The following is a 20,597-nucleotide window of genomic DNA, read 5'->3' as shown; positions in this document are numbered from 1 at the left end:
TGCATTATTGATGGGTTTTGAAGGTAGGCCCTCAGAATGCTCTGGAGAGTGAGACAGAGTGGGTCTGGGGCAGCTGTGGTCCAGTGGGTAGTGCCCTCCCAGAAAGGGTAGGTAGAACCAGTTGGTATTCGACATTGGCTTCCCCGAGTCTCTGCCTCAGCTCTGTTTCTCCAGAGCTATTTTTAGGCATATAAGTGGCTCCATATAGAGAATGCTATTTCCAATTAAGGTTGGAAAATGGGCCTTGAAAAAAAAGGAGGGATTTAAAAGTCTGTTGGGGAGAGCCACTGGGTGTGACTTCTATCTAGGTAATCAGGTTGCTCTATCCATTTCCCTGACTTTTATGTATTATTTCACTTTTCTATGTAGCGTTCATTATTAGATTTAATTTGATTTGGTTTTGGTGGTGGTGGTGGTACCTTGGAGGTCTTGTTTCACTATATTTTTGCTTGCGCTCCTTCTAAATACAGCAGGCACCTAATAAGTGCTTGTTGAGTAAATTTATTATCTCTTCCTCAGGTTTGGGGGTGGGGTTCTTTGATGGAGATGGCTGAGGCTATCTGAACGAAAAAAGGAGGCTCTCTTAGCAAGATGATTATGTTGAAGGGGATTGCTGATCAATCAAAGGGACTCCCAAAGCCCATCCAGCCCCAATCACTGTATAATGGCAACCTTGAGTCATCTCCCAGCAATCTCTGCTCCTTACAAATGTACACACTGAAGTTACCCCTACCTCCTTTTCCTCCTCCTCCTGAACCTCTGGCCTCCTTCCATCTCCATCTCCCTTTCTTCTCAGTTCCCTCCTGCAAGGCAATGAGCCTTTGAAGGTTAGCTTCTTCAAAGGCCCCCTGCAGGCACCTCCCCCACCTCTCTAATCACCCTACTCCCTCCCGCCTGCTCCCTCCCTGCACCACTGAGCTGGCTCCCCACCAGCTGCCCACACTGTGCAGACTGGATCCACTCTGAAGCCCTTTGACTTCAGTGTCCCAGCACACTGGAGACCAGATGCTGAATGTGGAGGCTGTCAGAGGGAAGCAGTGCAGTGGGTAGGAAAGAGATGGGGTCTCTGGCACCCAGACCTCCTATAGAAGAAGGATTTTCCTGAAAGTCTCAAGTCTCCTCTACCCCTCCCCCCATAATAAATTGATTTTTAAGCCATCCTTCTTTGTTCTTATTGCCTTATCACAATCAACAGCAGTAATGACTCTGAATTTGTGTTCTTTGAAGTTTTCAGATGGTTTCTTCATCTAATAGATTTCTAAACTCCCTCTTTGTTCTAACATGTTTTGTCTTTTCTTGCTCTAGCATTCTCTTTTCTAAAGCCCCTCCAGCTCTAACATTCTGTGTTCTAAAGGCTTCCTAGTTCTGACATTCTCTGTCCTAAGTCCCCTTCATCTCTGACATTCTGTGTTCTAAGACCCCTCCAATGCTGACAGTCTACAATATATATCCTAAGCTTTCATTCAGCTCTATTAAGTGAGTCTATAAATTTGTTTTCTTATTAGAACCCCAGCCTCTGAGAGTGAAAAGGATAGAAGAAGTAAAATCATTAGAAGAAAAGCCTTTAATGATATCAGCAACTCCTATTTCTGTAACCCTATTAGTGTTCACAATGTGCTTCCTTCCTGGGAGAGGTTAGGTAGGTCGCCAGTACAACCACTATTATCTCCATATTAGAGATGAAGAATGATGATATTTGTCCTTCGCTATCAAAGAAGACCCTGACATCAGGGAGGTGTTGCCATGGCAAGCGCATGAATTGGATTTGAGTGAGGGGGAGCTGTGCTAAGTCACCAGCCTCACTTTCTCCTCCAGAGCCATCTGGGGTCAGTGGCCAGATATGAATCAGGATGACTGGAGATGACCCTGGATGTAAGGCAGTCAGGGGTAAGTGACTTACCCAAGGTCACACAGCCAGTAAGTGTTGTGCATCTGGGGTTGCATTAGAACTCTCATCCTCCTGACTCCAAGGCCACTGCTCTATCTACTGGGCCACCTAGCTGCTCTCCAGAGAGAGATGAGGAAACTGAGGTTCACAGAGACCAGGCTCATTTGAGATGAAGATCAATAAGAACAGTTAACCTGTAGATGGTCTTTTTGGGCTACAAAGGACTTTACATCCATCATCTCCTTTGCACTCCAGATGGGGAAGCTGAGCTTGGAGAAGAGAAATGACCTGTCTAAGGTCATACAGCTCCTAAGTGCAGAACCAGAACCTGGACCCAGACTTTTTATCTCTAAGGCTTCTCAGAAGGGCTTTGAAAAAACACCAGAATTCTATGGGAGGGACCATCACCATCAGCACATTTTTTCAACACCTTCAGCTCTTGTGTTCAATCACATTTACTTCAGATCCTGTACCTGAAAGTCACCTGCTTATTCCAGGGATGGGCAAGAGAGGAGATGGTTATGGCAAGCAACAAGAAAAAGGAAACTGGGGTAACTGAGGCTAACCTTTCTTCTTCTTCTTTTTTTTAAGTTTTTTTTTTTCCAGGCAGTGGGGTTAAGTGGCTTGCCCAAGGCCACACAGCTAGGAATTATTAAGTGTCTGAGACCGGATTTGAACCCAGGTACTCCTGACTCCAGGGCTGGTGCTCTATCCATTGTGCCACCTAGCTGCCCCTCAACCTTTCTTCTTGCCCAAACAAACCAGCCAGCATTTATATGGATGTTTGCAAAGCACTTTATATATATTCTCTCATTTAACCCTCATAATAAACTTTGGAATTAGGTACTATTATTCCCATTTTACAAATGAGAACTAAGCCCTAGAGAGACAGGACTGAATCTGAAGCAGGATTTTAACTCAGGTCTCCCTCATGTCAAGGTTACCACTATATCACTCAGCTGTCTGCAATCCCCAAATAAACCCTGCAGTAGAGGAAAAAAGATATTGTGTCTTAATTGGCTTGAGCCAGAGTGAGAGCGAGAGAGAGAAGAGAGGAGAGGAGAGAGAGAGAGAGAGAGAGAGAGAGTATCTATGTATGAGAGACAGACAGAGGTACTGGAATGAAACTGTGTGTGAGACAGAGACAGAGAACTAGGAAGTGTGTGTGTGTGTGTGTGTGTGTGTGTGTGTGTGTGTGTGTGTGTGTGTGTGTGTGTGTATTTCTCAGTCTTTCCCTCTGCCTTGGCTGAAACCATGAGAATTTCCAGATTATAACATTCACAACCCCTTTCTCTCTCCCTCTCCAATGCTCCAGAGTCTTAGCTATAGGTTACTAAAATAATGACATTTGTGATAATCTGAAGACTTCTCCAGACTTCTTCTCCTCTCTCTACCTCCCCCCCCCAATTTTTTTAACCACCCTTCCAGACCAGCTAGTGGTCTTGCAGCCTCTTCTATCAGAGACTGCACTAAGGACATCAGTACAGCTAAAATCTCAAATCAGGCAATTTCTGTTATTAGCAATTTGTTTGGGAAGGGCATGAAGCTAATAGGTACAGGGATGATTCTGGATTATCTCTGGATTTCATTGATTAATATCTGTTACCCTGGTAGTTGGAGAAAGTTCTAGTGTGGAGAGCTTCTAATTCTCTTGAGAGGCCAGGAAAACAGTATTTTTAAAAACCCAGTCTAGGAAAGGACAGCTAAGAAATGTTTAGTTGATGGGAATGAGATGGGGTAGACTAGTTTGCATGGCCAAGGAGGAAAGACAGGAGAACCCTGGGATGGAAGTGAGAAGTGGTCCCTGCAGAATTTCTTCCTCGGGTCACTCTAGCCCAGGAGAGAGAGGTCTATCTGCTTGGGAGTTTGTACAGACTCAGCTGTTCCCTTTTCCTGGCGAGTCTGCAGAGCACTAACGTCCTCCTCTGAGAACTGGACCACACGCCCAGTGACTCACACAGGCCAGTTCTGGATGAAGTCACTATCAGGCAAAGGAAAACTATTTATTTGTTCCCTAGGAGAATATGCAGAAAATCTGGGCTGCAAGGTCAGGATGTAACTTCAGGGATCCAGAGGCAGCTAGCAAGTTTGCTCATTGCCAGGGTGGATAGAGGTCAGGGGTGACCTCCCTATTTTGGGAGGAGAAAAGCTGGGGACAGTCAAGGGTGGGCAACCTCTCCCCCCAACCCATGAATCAACCGAGAGAGCATTCAGGTCAGTCACAGAATGATAGAATGGCAAGGAAATCTTACAAGCCATGTTGAATAAGCATGACTTAAAGCAGGAATCACCTTTATACCATCCCACAGTATAGTCATCCAGTGAATATTTAAATACCTCCTGGGACAGGAAACTCACTACCTCTTTGGATAGTGCATTTTATTTTTGGACAGATTTAATCATTATCATAGAATGAAAGGGAGAAAGGGACTTGATGATTATCTTTTCTAACCTCTGATGCTCTTGTTTTGTAGAGGGGAACAGTGAGATTCAGAGAAATTAAATTGCCAGAAATTATACAACTAGTTACTGTTGCTACTTCAAGGAGACAGAACTACAACCCAGATTTTCAGATTATAAATCTAGCTTGTTTTGGCTTTTGTCACCTTATTATAGGTTGAAATCTGCCTCCTAATAAGTCCTACCTACTGGTCCTCATTCTTTCTTTAAGCAGAATTAGATGAATTCCTCTTACACAAGATGTTTTCCAGATAATTGAAGGCAGAGTTCAAAGCTACCCCAGTCCCCCCAACCTCGGGCCAAACATTCCTGGCTCCTTCACCTGGAGCTTTGTATAACATCCTTTGGGGTTTCCTTTTCCCAGCAGTCCCCTCTTCCATTGTCATGGTGACCACCAGTCACTAGCCAGATCATCCCCACTAGCCCTTACTGCTTCTTGCTTGATCATCCCTAGGGGGAAATGTGTGTTTTCCCCTCAAGGATGAGGCCAGAATCACTGGGTTTCTATGAGGCATGGCAGTGACTCAAACCTGAAACATTTATTTTCAGTTAAATGATCCCTACAGATATTTAATCTCCATGTTACAGATGAGGAAACTGAGGATGAAAATTAAGTGGTCTGCCCAAGATGGTCTATCAGGCGTGGGAGATAGGATTTGAACCTGGGCTCCTTGAATCCAAGCTCACTCCATTAGAGCAGGGAGTCAGGGGACCTAACATCATACCTCATCTCCTCATCTCTATCACAAACCCCATGGAACTTCTGGAGCAAGGGAGGTTCTTATGCCTCAGTTTTCCTCATCTGTGGAATGCAAACACTAAATCTTCCTCTAGAGGGCTCTGAGGAATAGCTGACCCACACAGATAAGAGAGTGAATGTGGAGATGTTTGTTCCTTAAGCTGACTTTACAAAAAGCATTGATTTCATTTGGCAGGGCAGACACTCTTATCCTTCTATTACAGATGGTGGGGATGGGGCAGGAAATGCCCAGGGATATTAAGTGAACTTCCCCAAGGTTTCTGAAAGAGTGAGGACAGAGCAGGGAGTACCCACCATCCCAAGCTCTATCCAAAACCTGGGATCATCTACCAAGAACTGGAGGGACCTTGGAGACAGCCTAATCCAACTCCTTTATTTTACAGATGGGGAACCCGAAGATCAGAGAAAATAAATGGGCCCAGGTCACACAGGTAATAAAGATTTGGACCCAGGTCTTCTGATTCCAGAACCATTTCACTTTCTTGCTACCTCCCCTCTTCACAGATGAGCAGCCTTGCTGGAGGCTTGGCTAAAATCAGAGATCTATAGGGTAGCATCTGTTACTTTTGTGCCACAGGCCAGATGATCAGGGACCCACAGTCCCACTAATAACCTAAATGGTTTAGGCTGGGAACTAGACAAAGGACCCAGTGGGATGCTTTGGGTGGAGAGATAAGTACTTTAGAATGAGCATCTTATCGGGTTTCCTCATTGGAGGGGAAAAACAGGATAATCAGCCTTTCACCCGAGCCAACTGGGTGTTGTCTAGTTCATGTAACAAGCTGGGTTACAATAATCCCTTTGGGTCTCAGATGGAGGAACATGGAGGGTTTGGGGAGAATGGGGAAGGGGAAGAAGCCTGTTTCCAAAATTTCTCCTGGCAAAAACATCCTAATATTCCTTCAAATACTATCTGCTTGTTGTGTAGTCATTCAGATCTGCTTTACTCAGAAGTCTTTCCAGGCTGCAATATTCCCCAAATGCCCCACATATATTATCCATATTGTTCTGATCCTGTGATTTCATTAATGTAAGGAACTCCATGAAAAGAAACCTCCTCTACAAATGCTGGTCAGGATCTACCCTACAATTTATAGTCTTTGAGAGCTGGTCGAATACCCCTTGGGGGGTAATTGTGCAACATTTAACAAAATAGAGACACAATAAAACAAATAATGTTACATTTTAAAACTAAATCAAATGAGGGACTGCAGGGATCCATAAATATTCCTTCATTTCTATGTCTATTTTTATTTTGGTATACTTTTTCTATTTAGAAGTTTATATATTATAGTTTCTATTTTTCTATTATAATATTATTTTATATCATTATAGAAGATATTCTTTCTTATTATAGTGAGAAGGGGAGTGACTGGTTCAGGGTTACAGCCAGTATGTGACAGAGCCAGACCTTCCTGGTGATAAGGAAAATTCTCTGTTCACTGCACAGCACTGCATTTCCAGAGAAAGATGATTTTAAAATTAATCTACACGTAACAGAAGCTAAGAGAAGCTTGTCCAAAGCATTGTTTCATTCTCTTGTGTTGTCTCTCTCAGAGATTGTGGATCCTCTTAAAATCTTTCAGGTTCCAACGCATCACACATATTCCTGAATGGCTACCTTTCTATCTAACCAGGAGGTTTGGAGACCTAAGTCCTAAGAGATGATTTGTTCCTAACTGGTGATGTGACCTCAGGCAGGATACTTCCTCCTTTCTAGGTCTCAGTTTCTCCCCTAGAATAGGGACCCTTAATGGAAGACCCACCTCTCTTTGTCCTCTGATAATAAAAGGGAGTGGGGTGCTGTATTTGTTGAAAGAAAAAACAACTTAGGTCTCCCAGTTTTGGTTGTGACTTTCCAGGAGCAAGGTTTCTGTCAGTTTTTGTTCCTAGATCTCCAGTTTTGACTTCCCATGATTCCATAAGACTTATAGGGGAGAGAAGGCTGAATTTGGAGTCAGTACCCACTTCTCTGAACTTAAGTTTCCTTACTTGTAAATGAAAGGGTTGCTGGGAGACCTGTTTGGGATAATGCCATCTACCTCCAGAGGGAGAAAAAAAATAAAACCAAAAAACCACAGTCTGAATAAGATACTATGTTTACTTTTTCAAAAACTTCTCATCTTTTTTCCATCCTATCCCATGGTTTTCTTTCTTTTCCCTTAATCCTAATTCTTCATACAGAAAATGACTAATCTGTAAACGTGTTAGACACAAAAGTACACATCCAACTTTTACCAGACTGTTTAGTGTTGAGGGGAAGGGGATCGGAAGAGAAAGTGGTAGAAAAATGTGTAACTTATAATTATGCAAATGGATGAATGTTGAAAAACTTTTATAACATGTAACTGGAAAAATAAAATATCAGAGAAGCCAAAAAAAAATAAAAGGAAAGAGTTGAACTAGATGACTTCTGGTGTCCTTAGTAACTCTCAATCTAGGATCCTATGATCTCTTCTGGTTTTGAGTTCTATTAGCCTATGATTTAATCTAAATGTCCCCCTTGCTGCCATGGGTGATTCTTCCCTCCTATCTAAGGGCTAAGGATAATAGCTGTGTAGGCTATACTCTCCATGTATTTGGAGGTACTAATTTTCCCTCTTTTCTGGCAATGATTACCCCCTTCTTAAAGTTTAATGAAATTCAAGAAAATATGTGTGTGTGTGTGTGTGTGTGTGTGTGTGAGAGAGAGAGAGAGAGAGAGAGAGAGAGAGAGAGAGAGAGAGAGAATCAGAGACAGAGACAAAGACAGAGACAAATGGAGACAGAGATGCAGACACACGTATATATACACACAGAATCAGAGTTGGAGAGTCACAGAGAGACTGACTCAGACAGAGGCAGTCAAAGTCAGAGAGGAAAGGGTCAAGCAATGAGCTCAGATCACCTAGGGAACCAGGGTGGAAGCAGACAAGAGAAGAAGAGATGAGCAGGACTGTAGGTTACTTCCGAAGGAAGCTACCTGACTCTCCTTCTTCTTTGCCAGTAACAGATTTTCTCACCTTCTGCTCTTTGTTTGACAATGTGCTAATGGTAACAACTCTGGATGAGGGAGATTCCTCACCAGCTGCCAGTAATATAGTCTTTCTAGCCCAAAGGCAACCCAAAGATATTCTGAATGACTCCAAAGCCCAGAGTCACCACATGTTCCAAGGCTCATCATTGGGTATCCTGACAAAACAGGGTGTTCATTTTAAAGAGGCATGAAAAAAATCAGGAGTGATTTTTTTTAGCTCCTGATAATCATGAGAGAGAGAGAGAGGGGGAGAGAGAGAGAGAGAGAGAGAGAGAGAGAGAGAAAGAGAGAGAGAGAAACGAGCCAAGCATGCACAGTCTGCCTGAGGCCTTTAAAAACCAATACTCTGGATGGGAGGGAGAAAAAATTAATTTTTGTTCACTGAATAAAAATTAAAATGATAAAACTCCAATACTGTGGAAGTTCAGTTATTTACCCTCATCTGTAGGGTGAGATTCCATTGAGGCTGTCTCAATACAATCATCACTAGGACCAGGACAAGACTTTGATCTTTCATTTTTTATGAATTTAGGAAAGAATGAATGAATTTACTGGGGAATATATAGAATATAAGAAATCAGTTTAAAGGAATATTTCAGGTAAGTAGGGCATTCAAGCTCCCTGAGGATAGGGATCTGTCTCCATTAAACTTTGTATCCCTTTCTGTCCCTAGCAGAGTACTCTACACACAGCAGGTGCTGGATAAAATGGTTGTGAGCCGGACTCTTGCAACTGGTAATGCTGGCACATGGGCAGGTTGAAGGATCCAGTTATTTCTGATGGAAGTAATTTCCCCAAGAAAGAGGGAAGGCATCTAAGTCACACAGGACATGGTTAGCCCTATTATGTTCCAAGGGAAGAAGTTGTTAAGAGGAAATGAAAACCTCTAAGAGGAAGTAGCATTTCATTTGTGATTTGATAGTTTGGGAACTTCCTCCAACATAGATGATTGCAATTGAACAGATAAGTCTAAAGAGAGTTACCTGAGTGATTTACGCAAGGTTATATTGTGTCAGAGACAGAATATGAATCCCAGTCTTCCAGAACTCAACTTGAACATGTTGCCTCTCTCTCTCTGAAGAGCTGTAGCATTGGGTCAGCAAGGAATTCCTAGATGAGAAATTGTCCTTTCCCATTGTAGATCAGCCACATCTTTTCAATTCATAGTTTTAGAGACTTGTCTAGGGCCCTGAGAAGTGATGTGTCCATGAGAGAATAAGACTTGAACCCAGGTCTTCTTAGCTCCAAGAGTGGCTTCCCTCTAGGGAACTGTAAAGGTTATTTTTGGGGGGGGGAGGGGCAGTCAGGGTTGTGATGTGCCCAGGGTCACACAGCTAAGCTTGTATTTAAACTGGATTTAAACTAAGATCTTGGTGCTCTATCCCCTGTATCCCTTAGCTGCCCCTGCCCCCAGAAATGAAACAACTACAAAAGAGAAGACTTATCCAGCAGTTTTGCAATTTATAAAAGCTTCATGTCCCAGCCACTTAAAATGCTCTTTTCATTCCACTGATTGGGAAATTCTGATGAGGGACAAAGAGATAGGTAGGCACAGACAGAGTCACACATGTAGATAAAGAGTGAAAGTCTCTGAATGAGAGAGAGGGAGCTCCCTCTTCAGAAGAGACAAAGCCAAGTGTTTGGAAAGTTTTCCAGTTTCAATTGCAGGTCTGTCTTCCTCCCCCAGCATCAGCCTTGGGCTCTGCTCCAAGGATCTTTTACATTAAGATCCTAATGAAGAATAATTAACAGCTTAAAGGAACCCAGTATTTAAAAAGTGGTTAATTTTTCATTGCCTGCTTTTTATATTCTGAACTATAAAATCACTAATTTAAACAGTTAAATCCAGCTCAGGAAGTAGGGTAGGGGTGGGAAACACTTCTTTAGTTTTCAAAGCTTAACCCCAGGGAGGAAGAGTTGGGATCTGTGCCTCCAGCCTACAAGATAGTAAATTCCCTAATGGGAGGGGCTGGACTTCTTTTCTTAATATATTCTTGCCTTCTTTCCCACCCCCCCCCCCCCCCAGTTAGCATCATATTTCCACTTTTGTTGTAGTTTTTAGTCCACACACTGGATTTCTTTGGTAAGGGGAACTTCCTCCATTAATGAAGATGAGTAAAGAAACAACTTGGCCTTAAAAACACTTCCCTCCATTGTTCTAAGATCCAGGGGAAATACATTGCTGTTCCCCTACCAGGTGTTCCATCTTCCCTACCCATCTCCAGATCTTAGCTTCCTTCAAATCTTAGCTGAAGTCCTTAAAAAAACCCATTTCTTGGTTCTCCTTAATCTCATTAGATGTGTGAACCTGAGTAAATCATCAAAATTTATTTATTTATTTATCTATCTATCTATTTATTTATTTATTTAAGGCAATGGGGTTAAGTGACTTGCTCAAAGTCACACAGCTAGGCAATTATTAAATGTATGAGGTTGGATTTGAACTCAGGTCCTCCAGGACTCCAGTGCTCTATCCACTGTGCCACCTAGCTCCGCCCCCCCAAGTAATTTAATCTGTTTGCCTCAGTTTCCTTAACCTTAAAATGGGAATAAGAGCAGCTACCTTCCAATGTTGCTTGGAAAATCAAATGAAGATAATATTTGTAAAGTACCTGGTGCATGGTCCTGTTCTCTTCCTTTGCCTTCCCCTCCATTTGAGATCATTTCCAGTTATCTGCTCTGTGTGTGTGTGTGTCTGTGTGTGTGTGTGTGTGAGTGTGTGTGTGTATGTGTGTAAGTCTTGTTTGACATAGTTTGTATGTTGTCTTCTCCATTAGACTGGGGAGCTCTTTGAAAGTAGGGACAATTTTTGCCTTTCTTTCTTCCCTTTTTAATGCTTACAGACTGAATCAGAGAGTCTCAGTATACGCGGTGAAATATTTTGGCCCTAGGGACATAGCTAGTGTGTGAAAAGCAGAATTTGAATTCAGGTCTTCCTGATTCCAATTCAGGTCTTAATTCTGCATATTAAGGAGTTCAGTCAATGGTGCTGAATTTAAAATGATCAAGATGGTCTAACACGGGTATTCTGATGGAACAACAAGATAGCATTCATTAAAAAGAGCACTTAATGAAGTTAGAATACAAACCTCAGGGGCAGTTAGGTGGTGCAGTGGATAGAACACTGGCCCTGGAGTCTGGAGAAATTGAGTTCAAATCCAGCCTCAGACACTTAATAATTACCTAACTATGTGGCCTTGGGCAAATCATTTAACACTATTGCCTTGTAAAAATTTTTAAAAAATTGGAAAAAAAAAGAATACAGAACATGTCACTCCCTGCTCAGGAAGTGTCAGTGGTTTCCTATGGTCTTTATGATAAAATCTCCACTCCTCTGTCTGATATTTAAAGGCTCCCCAGTCTAGCTCTAATCGATCTTTACAGACTAATCTCACACTACTGTCTGCCCAGGGCCCTCAGTTCCTGCTAAGCTGACCTATTTGATGCCCCATGGATGGCAGGGTTATGTTGCACAGTCAGCCCAGATAATTCTATGGAGCCTAGTGTTAAATTTTCATTGTGAGCAATGGGAAATCTGAAAAGGTCAAGATCAAGCTTGGCTTATTGGTTTTGCTAATTGTCTAGACTTAAGAAAGTGATGGAGAAAATGTTCATAATGCAGATTAAATTTAAAAGTATGATGTGCATACTATTTTTTCCCCCTTTCTAGAGAGCTGGTTGTTAAACATTTACCAGCATATCCCTGAGTGTATACAACATTCCATCTCCTTCTATCTTTGTGGTAAACTCCATGAAAGACACTACAACCTTCTTCCTTTTTATCTCTTAGAATCAATTTCTTTTTCAAGGTTCACTTCAAATACCATCTCCTCCATGAGGCCTTTCCTTATCTCTTCAGCTGTTAGTTCTACCATTCATCCTCCATTATTCTGCATTATTCTCCTTTGAATGTATTTTCTATTGACTCATCTATAAAAATGTTTTTTCACCTTAGTAAAAGAAAAGTTCCTCAAGGGCTGGAATCCATCCTTCCTTCCTTCCTTCCTTCCTTCCTTCCTTCCTTCCTTCCTTCCTTCCTTCCTTCCTTCCTTCCTCTCTCTCTCCTCTTTCTTTCTCTCTTTCTTCTCCTTTTCTCTTTCTTTGTTTCTTTGTTTTCTTTCTTTTCCTCCTTCCTTCTTTTTCACTTCCTCCCTCCCTTCCTTCCTCTTTTTTCTCTCCTTTTCTTCCTTCCTTTCTCTTCCTTCCTTTCTCTCTCTCTCTCTCTCTCTCTTCCTTCCTTCCTTCCTTCCTTCCTTCCTTCCTTCCTTTTCTCTTCCTCCCTTTGTCTCTTCCTTCCTTTCTCCCTTCCTTCCTTCTATCCTCAGGGCATAACATAGTATCTGACATATCATAGTGGACTTTAGTACATTCTTTAATTTTAATAAAGTACTTTAAAAATAATGAATTTAATACAAATGCTGAAATAAATGAAGAAACACTTTCTTAACTCTTTGACTTTTGGGCAAGTTGCTGTATCTCTTTGGGAATCAGTTTCTTCCTTTGTAAAATGAGGGGGGTCAGCCTAGATGATCCCTAGATTCCCAGGCTCATTCTTGTTCTATATAGTAGAACAGATGAACTAATTTAGTTTCTCATTGGAGGATGAGTTAAGCTGATATAGACTCTTAAGTTATCACAAGAGATAATATTATTATGTGGAACTGAAAGTCTGACACACCTTCTGGCCAACCCCTCCTCCCTTTGCCTAAAGAAATATAACAAAATTTGAGAGAGAGAAAGAGAGAGAGAGAGAGAGAGAGAGAGAGAGACAGAGACACAGAGAAAGACAGAGAGACAGAAAGGGAGAGAGACAGAGACAGAGACAGAGAGACACACACACTTATACATACACACACAGACAGACAGAGACAGAGACAGAAACAGAGATACACATAGACAGAGAAAGAGAGACACACACACACACACACACACACACACACACACACACACAGAGAGAGAGAGAGAGAGAGAGAGAGAGAGAGCACTACCTTAACCTGGCTGGGGCCCAACTGCAGTCAGCCAGTCCCCTTCTGCCTGTTGTCCCTAAAGCCTTTGCAAAAGACAAGTTCACCCCTTTCAGGGCAGGCCTATTGGAAAAGAAGAGAAAGCTCCCACCAATTTCCCAGAACTTCTTCTTGCATGCTAATGGCTACTACTACACAGAATGTGAAATCAGGAAACACTAATTCCCCCAGAATAGCCTGAATAATCCCTTCTTCCTCCTCCCTGTGCTCCATAATTATTCTGTGTTAAATACGGTCTCAACCAAGAGCCACATGAATACACTTTTGTTGTCTGGGGATGGTTACTTAGCCAAGGTGTACATATGGACTGCATAGGATTTCTAAAGAATTAGACAAGATTTATTAACAATCCCGCCCATGGTATTTCCCTTCTCTGCCTCCCCTCACTAACGTATGGGAATGTATCACGAAATTCCCCAACTCTGACTTTTCCTCCAAGCTGCTCTCCCCAACGAGATGGCACCAGCCCAAATGAAAGGAGCAGCTTCTGGGTTAAGGGTCACCTTAGGCTGTATTGTATGTAGGCAAGTCCCTGAATATTAGAGGGCCCAGCTAGCTGTTCCCCCTCCTCACTGCCCCACTCCCTATCAATCACCCTGGGCTTCCCTGTCAGACTGTCCCTGAGAAGTGTCAGCCTCCTGAATGGCTAGGACCGGCACTCTCTTCCACAGGATAAAAGGAAAATGAATGGCAGTGCTTATCAAAAATACTCCTGGCTGGCAACTTATCAGCATCCCTCAAATTTCCATGGCTTTCCAGACACTGGCTGCTGGTGGGGAGGCCAGAGATGCCACTGGGCAAGAGGGGGACCCTGGAGCAGAGAAGTCAAAGCTTTGCTTAACTTGGGGATGGAAAAAAAGTGGAAGTCCATACAAGAAAGTTCACTTTCTGCTTCAGCAAATTCTTCTCCAAATGAGTCCTTCGAGGGATTGCTTAATCTGAGGACCTGGCTTTGCTTTAAAAAGTTGTTTTTGGTAGCTGTATTTCTCGGTCCCTGATCTAGATATGTAAAATATCTAGCTATTTTATTTTAGATGATTCCGAGAAGTGTCCAGATTTCATCCGACTGCCCCCCGCAAGGGTGCCCAAGGGTGCCAGACCCACAAGACTAAGAATCCCTCCCTTGGGGGAAGACCTTTGGACGGGTTTTCCTCGAAGAGTCTTTGCCCCAGCACAGACATGAACCCTCCCTATCCATTCTCATGAGCACAGCCCAGAAACGCTCTTTCAGACGGAACATCTTACCTTTTATAGAACCCATGAAGAGGTTGGAGACACAGAAACTGCCAGTAATCCAAACAGAAGGCCTTGAGCTTGAGCATTTTCAAACACTCTGCCTGAGAAGGTAGGTTCAAAATCTATTTTCCACAAGGATCGCGAAGCTTGGGAGCCAAACCTGCAAGTTGTCTGGCCTCCTAGGCCAGCCTGCTTCCTGGCTCCCCACTGCCCCCCTGGCTCCCCAGGGCTACAGGCTGTAGTGGCCAGTCCCCAAGCTGAGCGGCCGGTCCCTGCCGCCTCCCCAGCACATGGCCCCAGCCCTGGCCGCCACAGTACAGTACACTTCTGAAATACAAAGAGCCAGCCACACAATGCCTACAAATTCATTTGCTCTGCTCACTCACTGGCCTGCGGCTCCCCTCCGCCAAGCTCTTCTCACTCACATCGCCACCCGAGATGTGCCAGGGCGATGCCACACTCTGCCCGCCTCCTGGTGCCCCTTAGTCAGTGCAGGTTCTGGGGCGTCCAGGGTGGCATCCTGGGCCACCCAGTGCCGAGGGTCCACCAATGGATCTTGGCCGCCCCAGGCTCACCATCCTCACTGCACCTGGCCCTGGGAGGGGAGAAGGGGGAGCCCAGCCCCTGGAACCAGCCCGGGCCCCTCCGCGCTCCTGCCAGCAGCCCTTGATGGTTTGCTCGTCCCGGCCCAAACTCCAGAGTTCCCAAGGACACGGCTCACAACTCTTTCTTTTCAGCCAGATCTCTTGGAGTGAATCATATCTGTCCCATTCATCGCCTGTGACTGCCAACACCTATGACAGATCTGTGCTTCCCTTATGATGCTGGGGGAAAGAGTAGGGGTTTGGGGGGGAGGGAGACTACCGAGGAGGGGGGAGAGAAGTGCCCTCCCCACTCCTCAGATAAATTATGCTTATCTTATTCCCAGCACACTTTGCCAGTTAGGCCTGCGTGAAGAAGAAGGGGAAAAAAAAACTAATCATCTGAGCCACATGGTGCTCTTGGGGGGTGGGGCAGGGGGAGAAGCTCCCAGCTATAAAAGCCAGTTAGATAAAGCTTTACTGAGATAGGTTGATTCTGGTTGCCTAGGCAACAGGCACACATTGATAAAATCTCCAATGGAACCTTGATGACCGTAGCTCATTGGCTGATGGGAGGGGACTCTTGCCCTCCCAACCGGTGTATACTTCATGGACCCACCCGCATGGCAACCCCATCAGCTGGGAGTGGAAATGGGGGCCGGGCTAAGGGGCGGTGATGCAAGCCGACTCCCAGCCTCTGGCATTGTTGGGCAGAGACAGTGGGAACCTTCCTCCTCTGAGGGGCAGAAACAATGGGAACCTACTCAACTTTCTCCTCTTTACGTTTTTTTTATGTAATATAAAAAAATTTAAAATTAGGAGCCAATGTAAAATTAGGAGGAAGAAAACACAACAAAAACAAATAAAAAAATAAAACTTGGCACTTTCAATCGATTATCTTTTAATTTCGATATTTTCATTTTTTTTTTTTGGAACACCTAGGGCTTTGTAGTGAGGAAGAAGGCAATGGGTGGCCCTCCTTTGTCCACTTATGCTCCCATTTCATTCAACATTGCTTTAGATATAAAATCCCTTCAATGATATTCACTAACTCCTGCAATCCAAATCATATGGTAGCTACTATGGAAGGTGGATATTGCCAAGGGATAATGGACGCTGGATGGATTGACAGATGCAGGTGTCTCTCAAGTTAAGATTTTGCTTGTAGGAGGGACTGGATAGGGGAACTCAAGAATCTGGGGATCCTTTCATTGGGACATTTAGAGCCATTGCGGCTCCTCTCAGTAGTTCAGAGAGCTGGGACAACTATGGGAGACCTGTTTGGACAACACCATCCACCTCCAGAAGAAAAAAACAAAAACAGAAAACCACAGAATCTGAATGGACATGGTGTTCCCTTTTTAAAAATTTCTCTTATGTTTTTCCTTCCCATCCCTTGATTTTCTTTTTCCCCCCTTAGTCCTAATTCCTCCTACACAAAATGACTAATATGTAAACATGTTAAAAATAAATGTACATACACAATGTTCACTAGATTGTTTACCTGGGGGGGAAGAAAATTGTGCAACTTATAAAAATACAAGTTGATGAATGGTGAAAACTTTCACATCATGCAATTGGAAAAATAAAATATCAAAATAAAAATATATAGGTACTTAAAAAAATAAATTTATACATGAAGGTATGTGCTGGTAAATGTTTACCAACTGGCTCTTCAGAGAAAAAAATGAAGACATACATTTTAATTTTAATTTGCATTATTAACATTTTTTTACTATCACTTCCTTTAATCTAGAGTCTACAATAGAACAATAAATCAAGCATGGGAAGATTTCTGAGGTGTAAAACCTTCCCGAATAATTCTTAATTCCAGTGCTTTCTGTCTTTTAATTATTTTCTATTGAGGTGGAGTCTTGGCAGAGTAAAGTTAGGGACTTGCCCCAGTTCTCCCTCAACCCCTTCCAAATATTTTTAAATAATGATTCTAAACAAATTTTAGAGTAACAGAATCCACAAAAAATTATTTCCTAATTATGTTGTATAATAGCTGGCTTTGTTGTATGTGTGTAGTTGTCTTTATTAGATTGTAAACTCCTTGAGGGAAGGGACTATTTTGCTCCTTTTTGTATCCCTAGGGCTTAGTATAGTATCTGGCCCAAACTAGGTTCTTATTAAATGACTATTTAATCTAATAAATTTAAATGCTCATACTGAAAATTTAAGCAGGGTTTGAACTGGTTCCAGCCCACTACTGCATCAAATGATCGTTTCTTTAGAGCCAGATGCACTGTATATACATCATTCAGTCTAAGTACTTTATTTTACAGATGAGGATACTAAATTTCAGAGATTAAGTGATGGGCCTATACAGGTAGCAAGTGACAGAGTGATAACAAATGTCCAGGTGTGTGTAATTCTGATCTAAGCTTATTGTCTTTCTGTAAATTGTTCCTAGGACATTAACTCCACATGTCAGAGGCCTTCCTCTGGTTCGTTTAATGTTATTGTGGGTATGACTGCTTTGCTTGGCCTGTTCATACATCACTCCTCAATCTCACTATATGCTTGGTCCATCTATTTTGCCCATTAAACATGCCCTTCCTTGATACATCTTTAACCTTTCACCATCAATCTTTTCATTGCCCTTTGGACTATGTTAAAATTGAGATTTTTCTAGCGACTGTAGTATTCTACTCCACTCATAGCTAAGGGTTTCATTGGCCTCCAAAATGGACCTTTGCCCAAAGAATATGTTCCTTTTGAGACTGTCTCCTCAAAGAACTATCTCCATACTCCATTGCTTGGTTTGCACACTTCTCCCCACCTCTCTCCCCCACCAACAGAGCTCTCCTCTTCATCTATTCCCATCCTCCTCATTCTTCAGAACCAGTTAAAGTCTCATTTTTGTTATGACAAATGACTGCTTCATATGAAAGTCTCAGTTTCCTGATTTCTTACACCACATTAAGAATAAATTCTTAAAAACAAACTCCATTTTGTTATTATTCTCTGCTCCATAAGTATTGAACTTCCCTCCTTAGGCAAATTTCCTGAAGGTAGGGACTTGGGTCTTTCTGACCAAAGCTAGCTCAGGGCTGGTTAGACAGTAGACTTTCAGTGATGGAGCTTAGTCAAACTGAAACTCCAAATCTACCGTTGTTCAGAAAACTTGGTGTCCATCCTTTTTCTCCAAGGAAAACTACAAATTAAGACTAAATTTGAAGATGCCTGATTTTTTTTTTTTGTTTCTCTGGCTATTGATTTTGCAACCAGAAGGAAGGTATGAAACTTCAGGGCTTAAAAATATGAAAACTGAGGTTCAAACTTCACAACCAAGTTAAAGAAAAGTGAATATTTAGGAATCTACCCAAGCTCTTACTCTCTCCAGAACCAAGTTTTAAATGAACTCCACAATATAAGACTGAACTTATCAGGGATAGAGTGTTAAAAAGCATTTTTTTATATACATACATACATACATACATACATACAGACATATATACATACATACATATATATATATATATATATATATATATATAAAATATTTTATTTCTCTTTCCAACTACTGCTTGGTAATTTTTACCAATCATTTTTTTACAAGATTTTATAGTTTTACAATTTTTCTCCCTCTCCCATCCCTGACAGAAGGTAATCTAATATAAGCTCTAGATTTATAACCATGAAAAGCATTATATTTGTAGCAAGAGGACTTGGCTTCCCATTCTGGATCTATTTATTACTCCCTGTGTGACTTTGGACCATCCAGGCAATAAGGAAGCGGCTTTCTCTCTGGGCCTCAGTTTCCTCTTCTGTAAAATGAGATGGTTGGTATCTAAGAATCCTCCCAACCCTTTCTATATTCCTGTTACCACAACCCAAGCTAAGACCTTGCTTCCTCTTCAGTTAGTCAAGTACATGATAGTCAAGATCCCTCAACATGCCCAATGTTATTTGATTCAATGAGCATTTATTAAACCTATTTGCAGCTAGATTCCTGAGTGGTACCAATAATGAATCCCATGAAATGGTCACATGTATTTGAATTACACTATTAAAAGTTATAATAAAGTAAAATATGGTAATTGGTTATAGCCCAATGTAAGTGTATATTGCAAATTCAAATAATGCAACCACTTCACAAGATTCATTAGGGGTCCCATGTGCTTTGAAGAAAGATAGGGATTCTACAGGATGGAGGTCAGATGGTAGCTTTTCAGGCATGGGGCAGAGTCTATGCAAAAGTATGGACATGGGAGATATGTAATGTCCTACTGTTGTACATAGGGAAATGCCAACTAGGTCATGTCTGGTTGGAACATAAAGTGTGTAAAATGTAATAATATGAAATAAATCTGTAATGATAAGTAGCAAAGGCTTTAAATGCAAAATAGGTGAATTTGGATATTGCCTTAGAGGCAAGAGGGAGTCATTTCCAGTTCTTGAGCAAGAGAATGATCTTCCTATGGCATATTGTCCTGCCCTACCCTCACCAGAATATAATTAACTTTAGAGAGGCAGTGCTATATAATGGGGAAAGCACTGTACTGACAGTCAGGATTCCTTATGGGCAACTGTGCCATAAATTATCTATGTGGCCTTGAGGAAATCAATTCCCTTCTCAAAGTCTCCATTTGCATCTGTAAATGAACGGTATTGGAGTAATTTCAATTCAACAAATATTTATTCAAATATTTTTTCAACAAATATGAATCTACTATGTGCTAAATGCTAGATATACATCAAGACAAAGAAAGAAATAGACCCTTCCCTCAAGGAACTTACAGTCTACTAACTTACAAGGAATTTACAATATTCTAGGTAAAAAGAGGTCATTCTTTGCTTTATTTTTTACCCAGCCTTAGTCAAATTGCCTCAGTCAAACTGAGATCTGGGAAAGACCTAAAAACCAAGGTTCTTCCACTGCATCCAGGGTTGTCTCTAGTCATCTCTGATTTATAGCTTGTCACAGGATCCAGGTGGATACAGAGGATAGAGTAAAGCCGGTGACTTTGCACTTCCCTTCTCACTCAAATATAATTCACTTGCATCACCTTCCTGATATCATAGTCCTCCTCAAGAATGAAGAATAAACAATTACTTGTGAGCAGTAGTGGCTGCCCTATGGGGAACCTAACTGACCAGTTCCAGTTGGGCAAAGCAGCTCCTTCCTTCCTTCCTTCCTTCCTTCCTTCCTTCCTTCCTTCCTTCCTTCCTTCCTTCCTTCCTTCCTTCCTTCCTCCCTCCCTCCCTCCCTCCCTCCCTCCCTCCCTTCCTTCCTTCCTTCCTTCCTTCCTTCCTTCCTTCCTTCCTTCCTTCCTTCCTTCCTTCCTTCCTTCCTTCCTTCCTTCCTTCCCTTTCTTTTCCTTTCTTTTCTCCCTCCTTCTCTGCCTCCCTTCTCTCTCTCTGTCACATAAAGAATCATACCCTTACCTGCTGGTGCTCTGCCCAAAGGGGAAAAAATTGATAGTTGAAACCTTGCAAGATATCTTGGGGTTTATGGAATAGATTTCTTTCTTAAGGGCCAGTCTAACTGATACTTGGTAAAGACTTTAACTTAAAAAGGTCACAGTTTTCCACTGCTTCCAGGGCCATCTCCAATCATCCTCTATCTATATCTGGCCACTGGACCCAAATATCTCTGAGAGTGAAGCTAGTGACTTTGCACAAC

The 20,597-nt window shown here is 42.3% G+C and overlaps 1 protein-coding gene across 2 annotated transcripts in view; it reads right to left on the bottom strand.

The window, feature by feature from the left end:
* Window positions 1–20,597, bottom strand: part of IQSEC1 (IQ motif and Sec7 domain ArfGEF 1) — a 306,257-nt gene that overhangs the window by 213,836 nt on the left and 71,824 nt on the right. Inside the window, exon 1 of one of the 2 annotated variants that reach the window (XM_074198380.1) lies at window positions 14,394–15,229. The exons of the other annotated variant lie outside the window; for it this stretch is intronic. Coding sequence (XP_074054481.1) covers window positions 14,394–14,470 — 77 coding nt within the window. The 5' untranslated portion in view covers window positions 14,471–15,229. Of the gene's footprint in view, window positions 1–14,393; window positions 15,230–20,597 lie in introns of those variants that run through there. 2 annotated transcript variants of the gene reach the window in all.

This window comes from Macrotis lagotis, chromosome 8 (genome assembly GCF_037893015.1).
Source record: "Macrotis lagotis isolate mMagLag1 chromosome 8, bilby.v1.9.chrom.fasta, whole genome shotgun sequence".
NCBI classification, from domain to species: domain Eukaryota; kingdom Metazoa; phylum Chordata; class Mammalia; order Peramelemorphia; family Peramelidae; genus Macrotis; species Macrotis lagotis.
The sequence above is the reverse complement of the archived record's forward strand: the minus strand, read 5'-3'. Positions and strand labels throughout refer to the sequence as shown.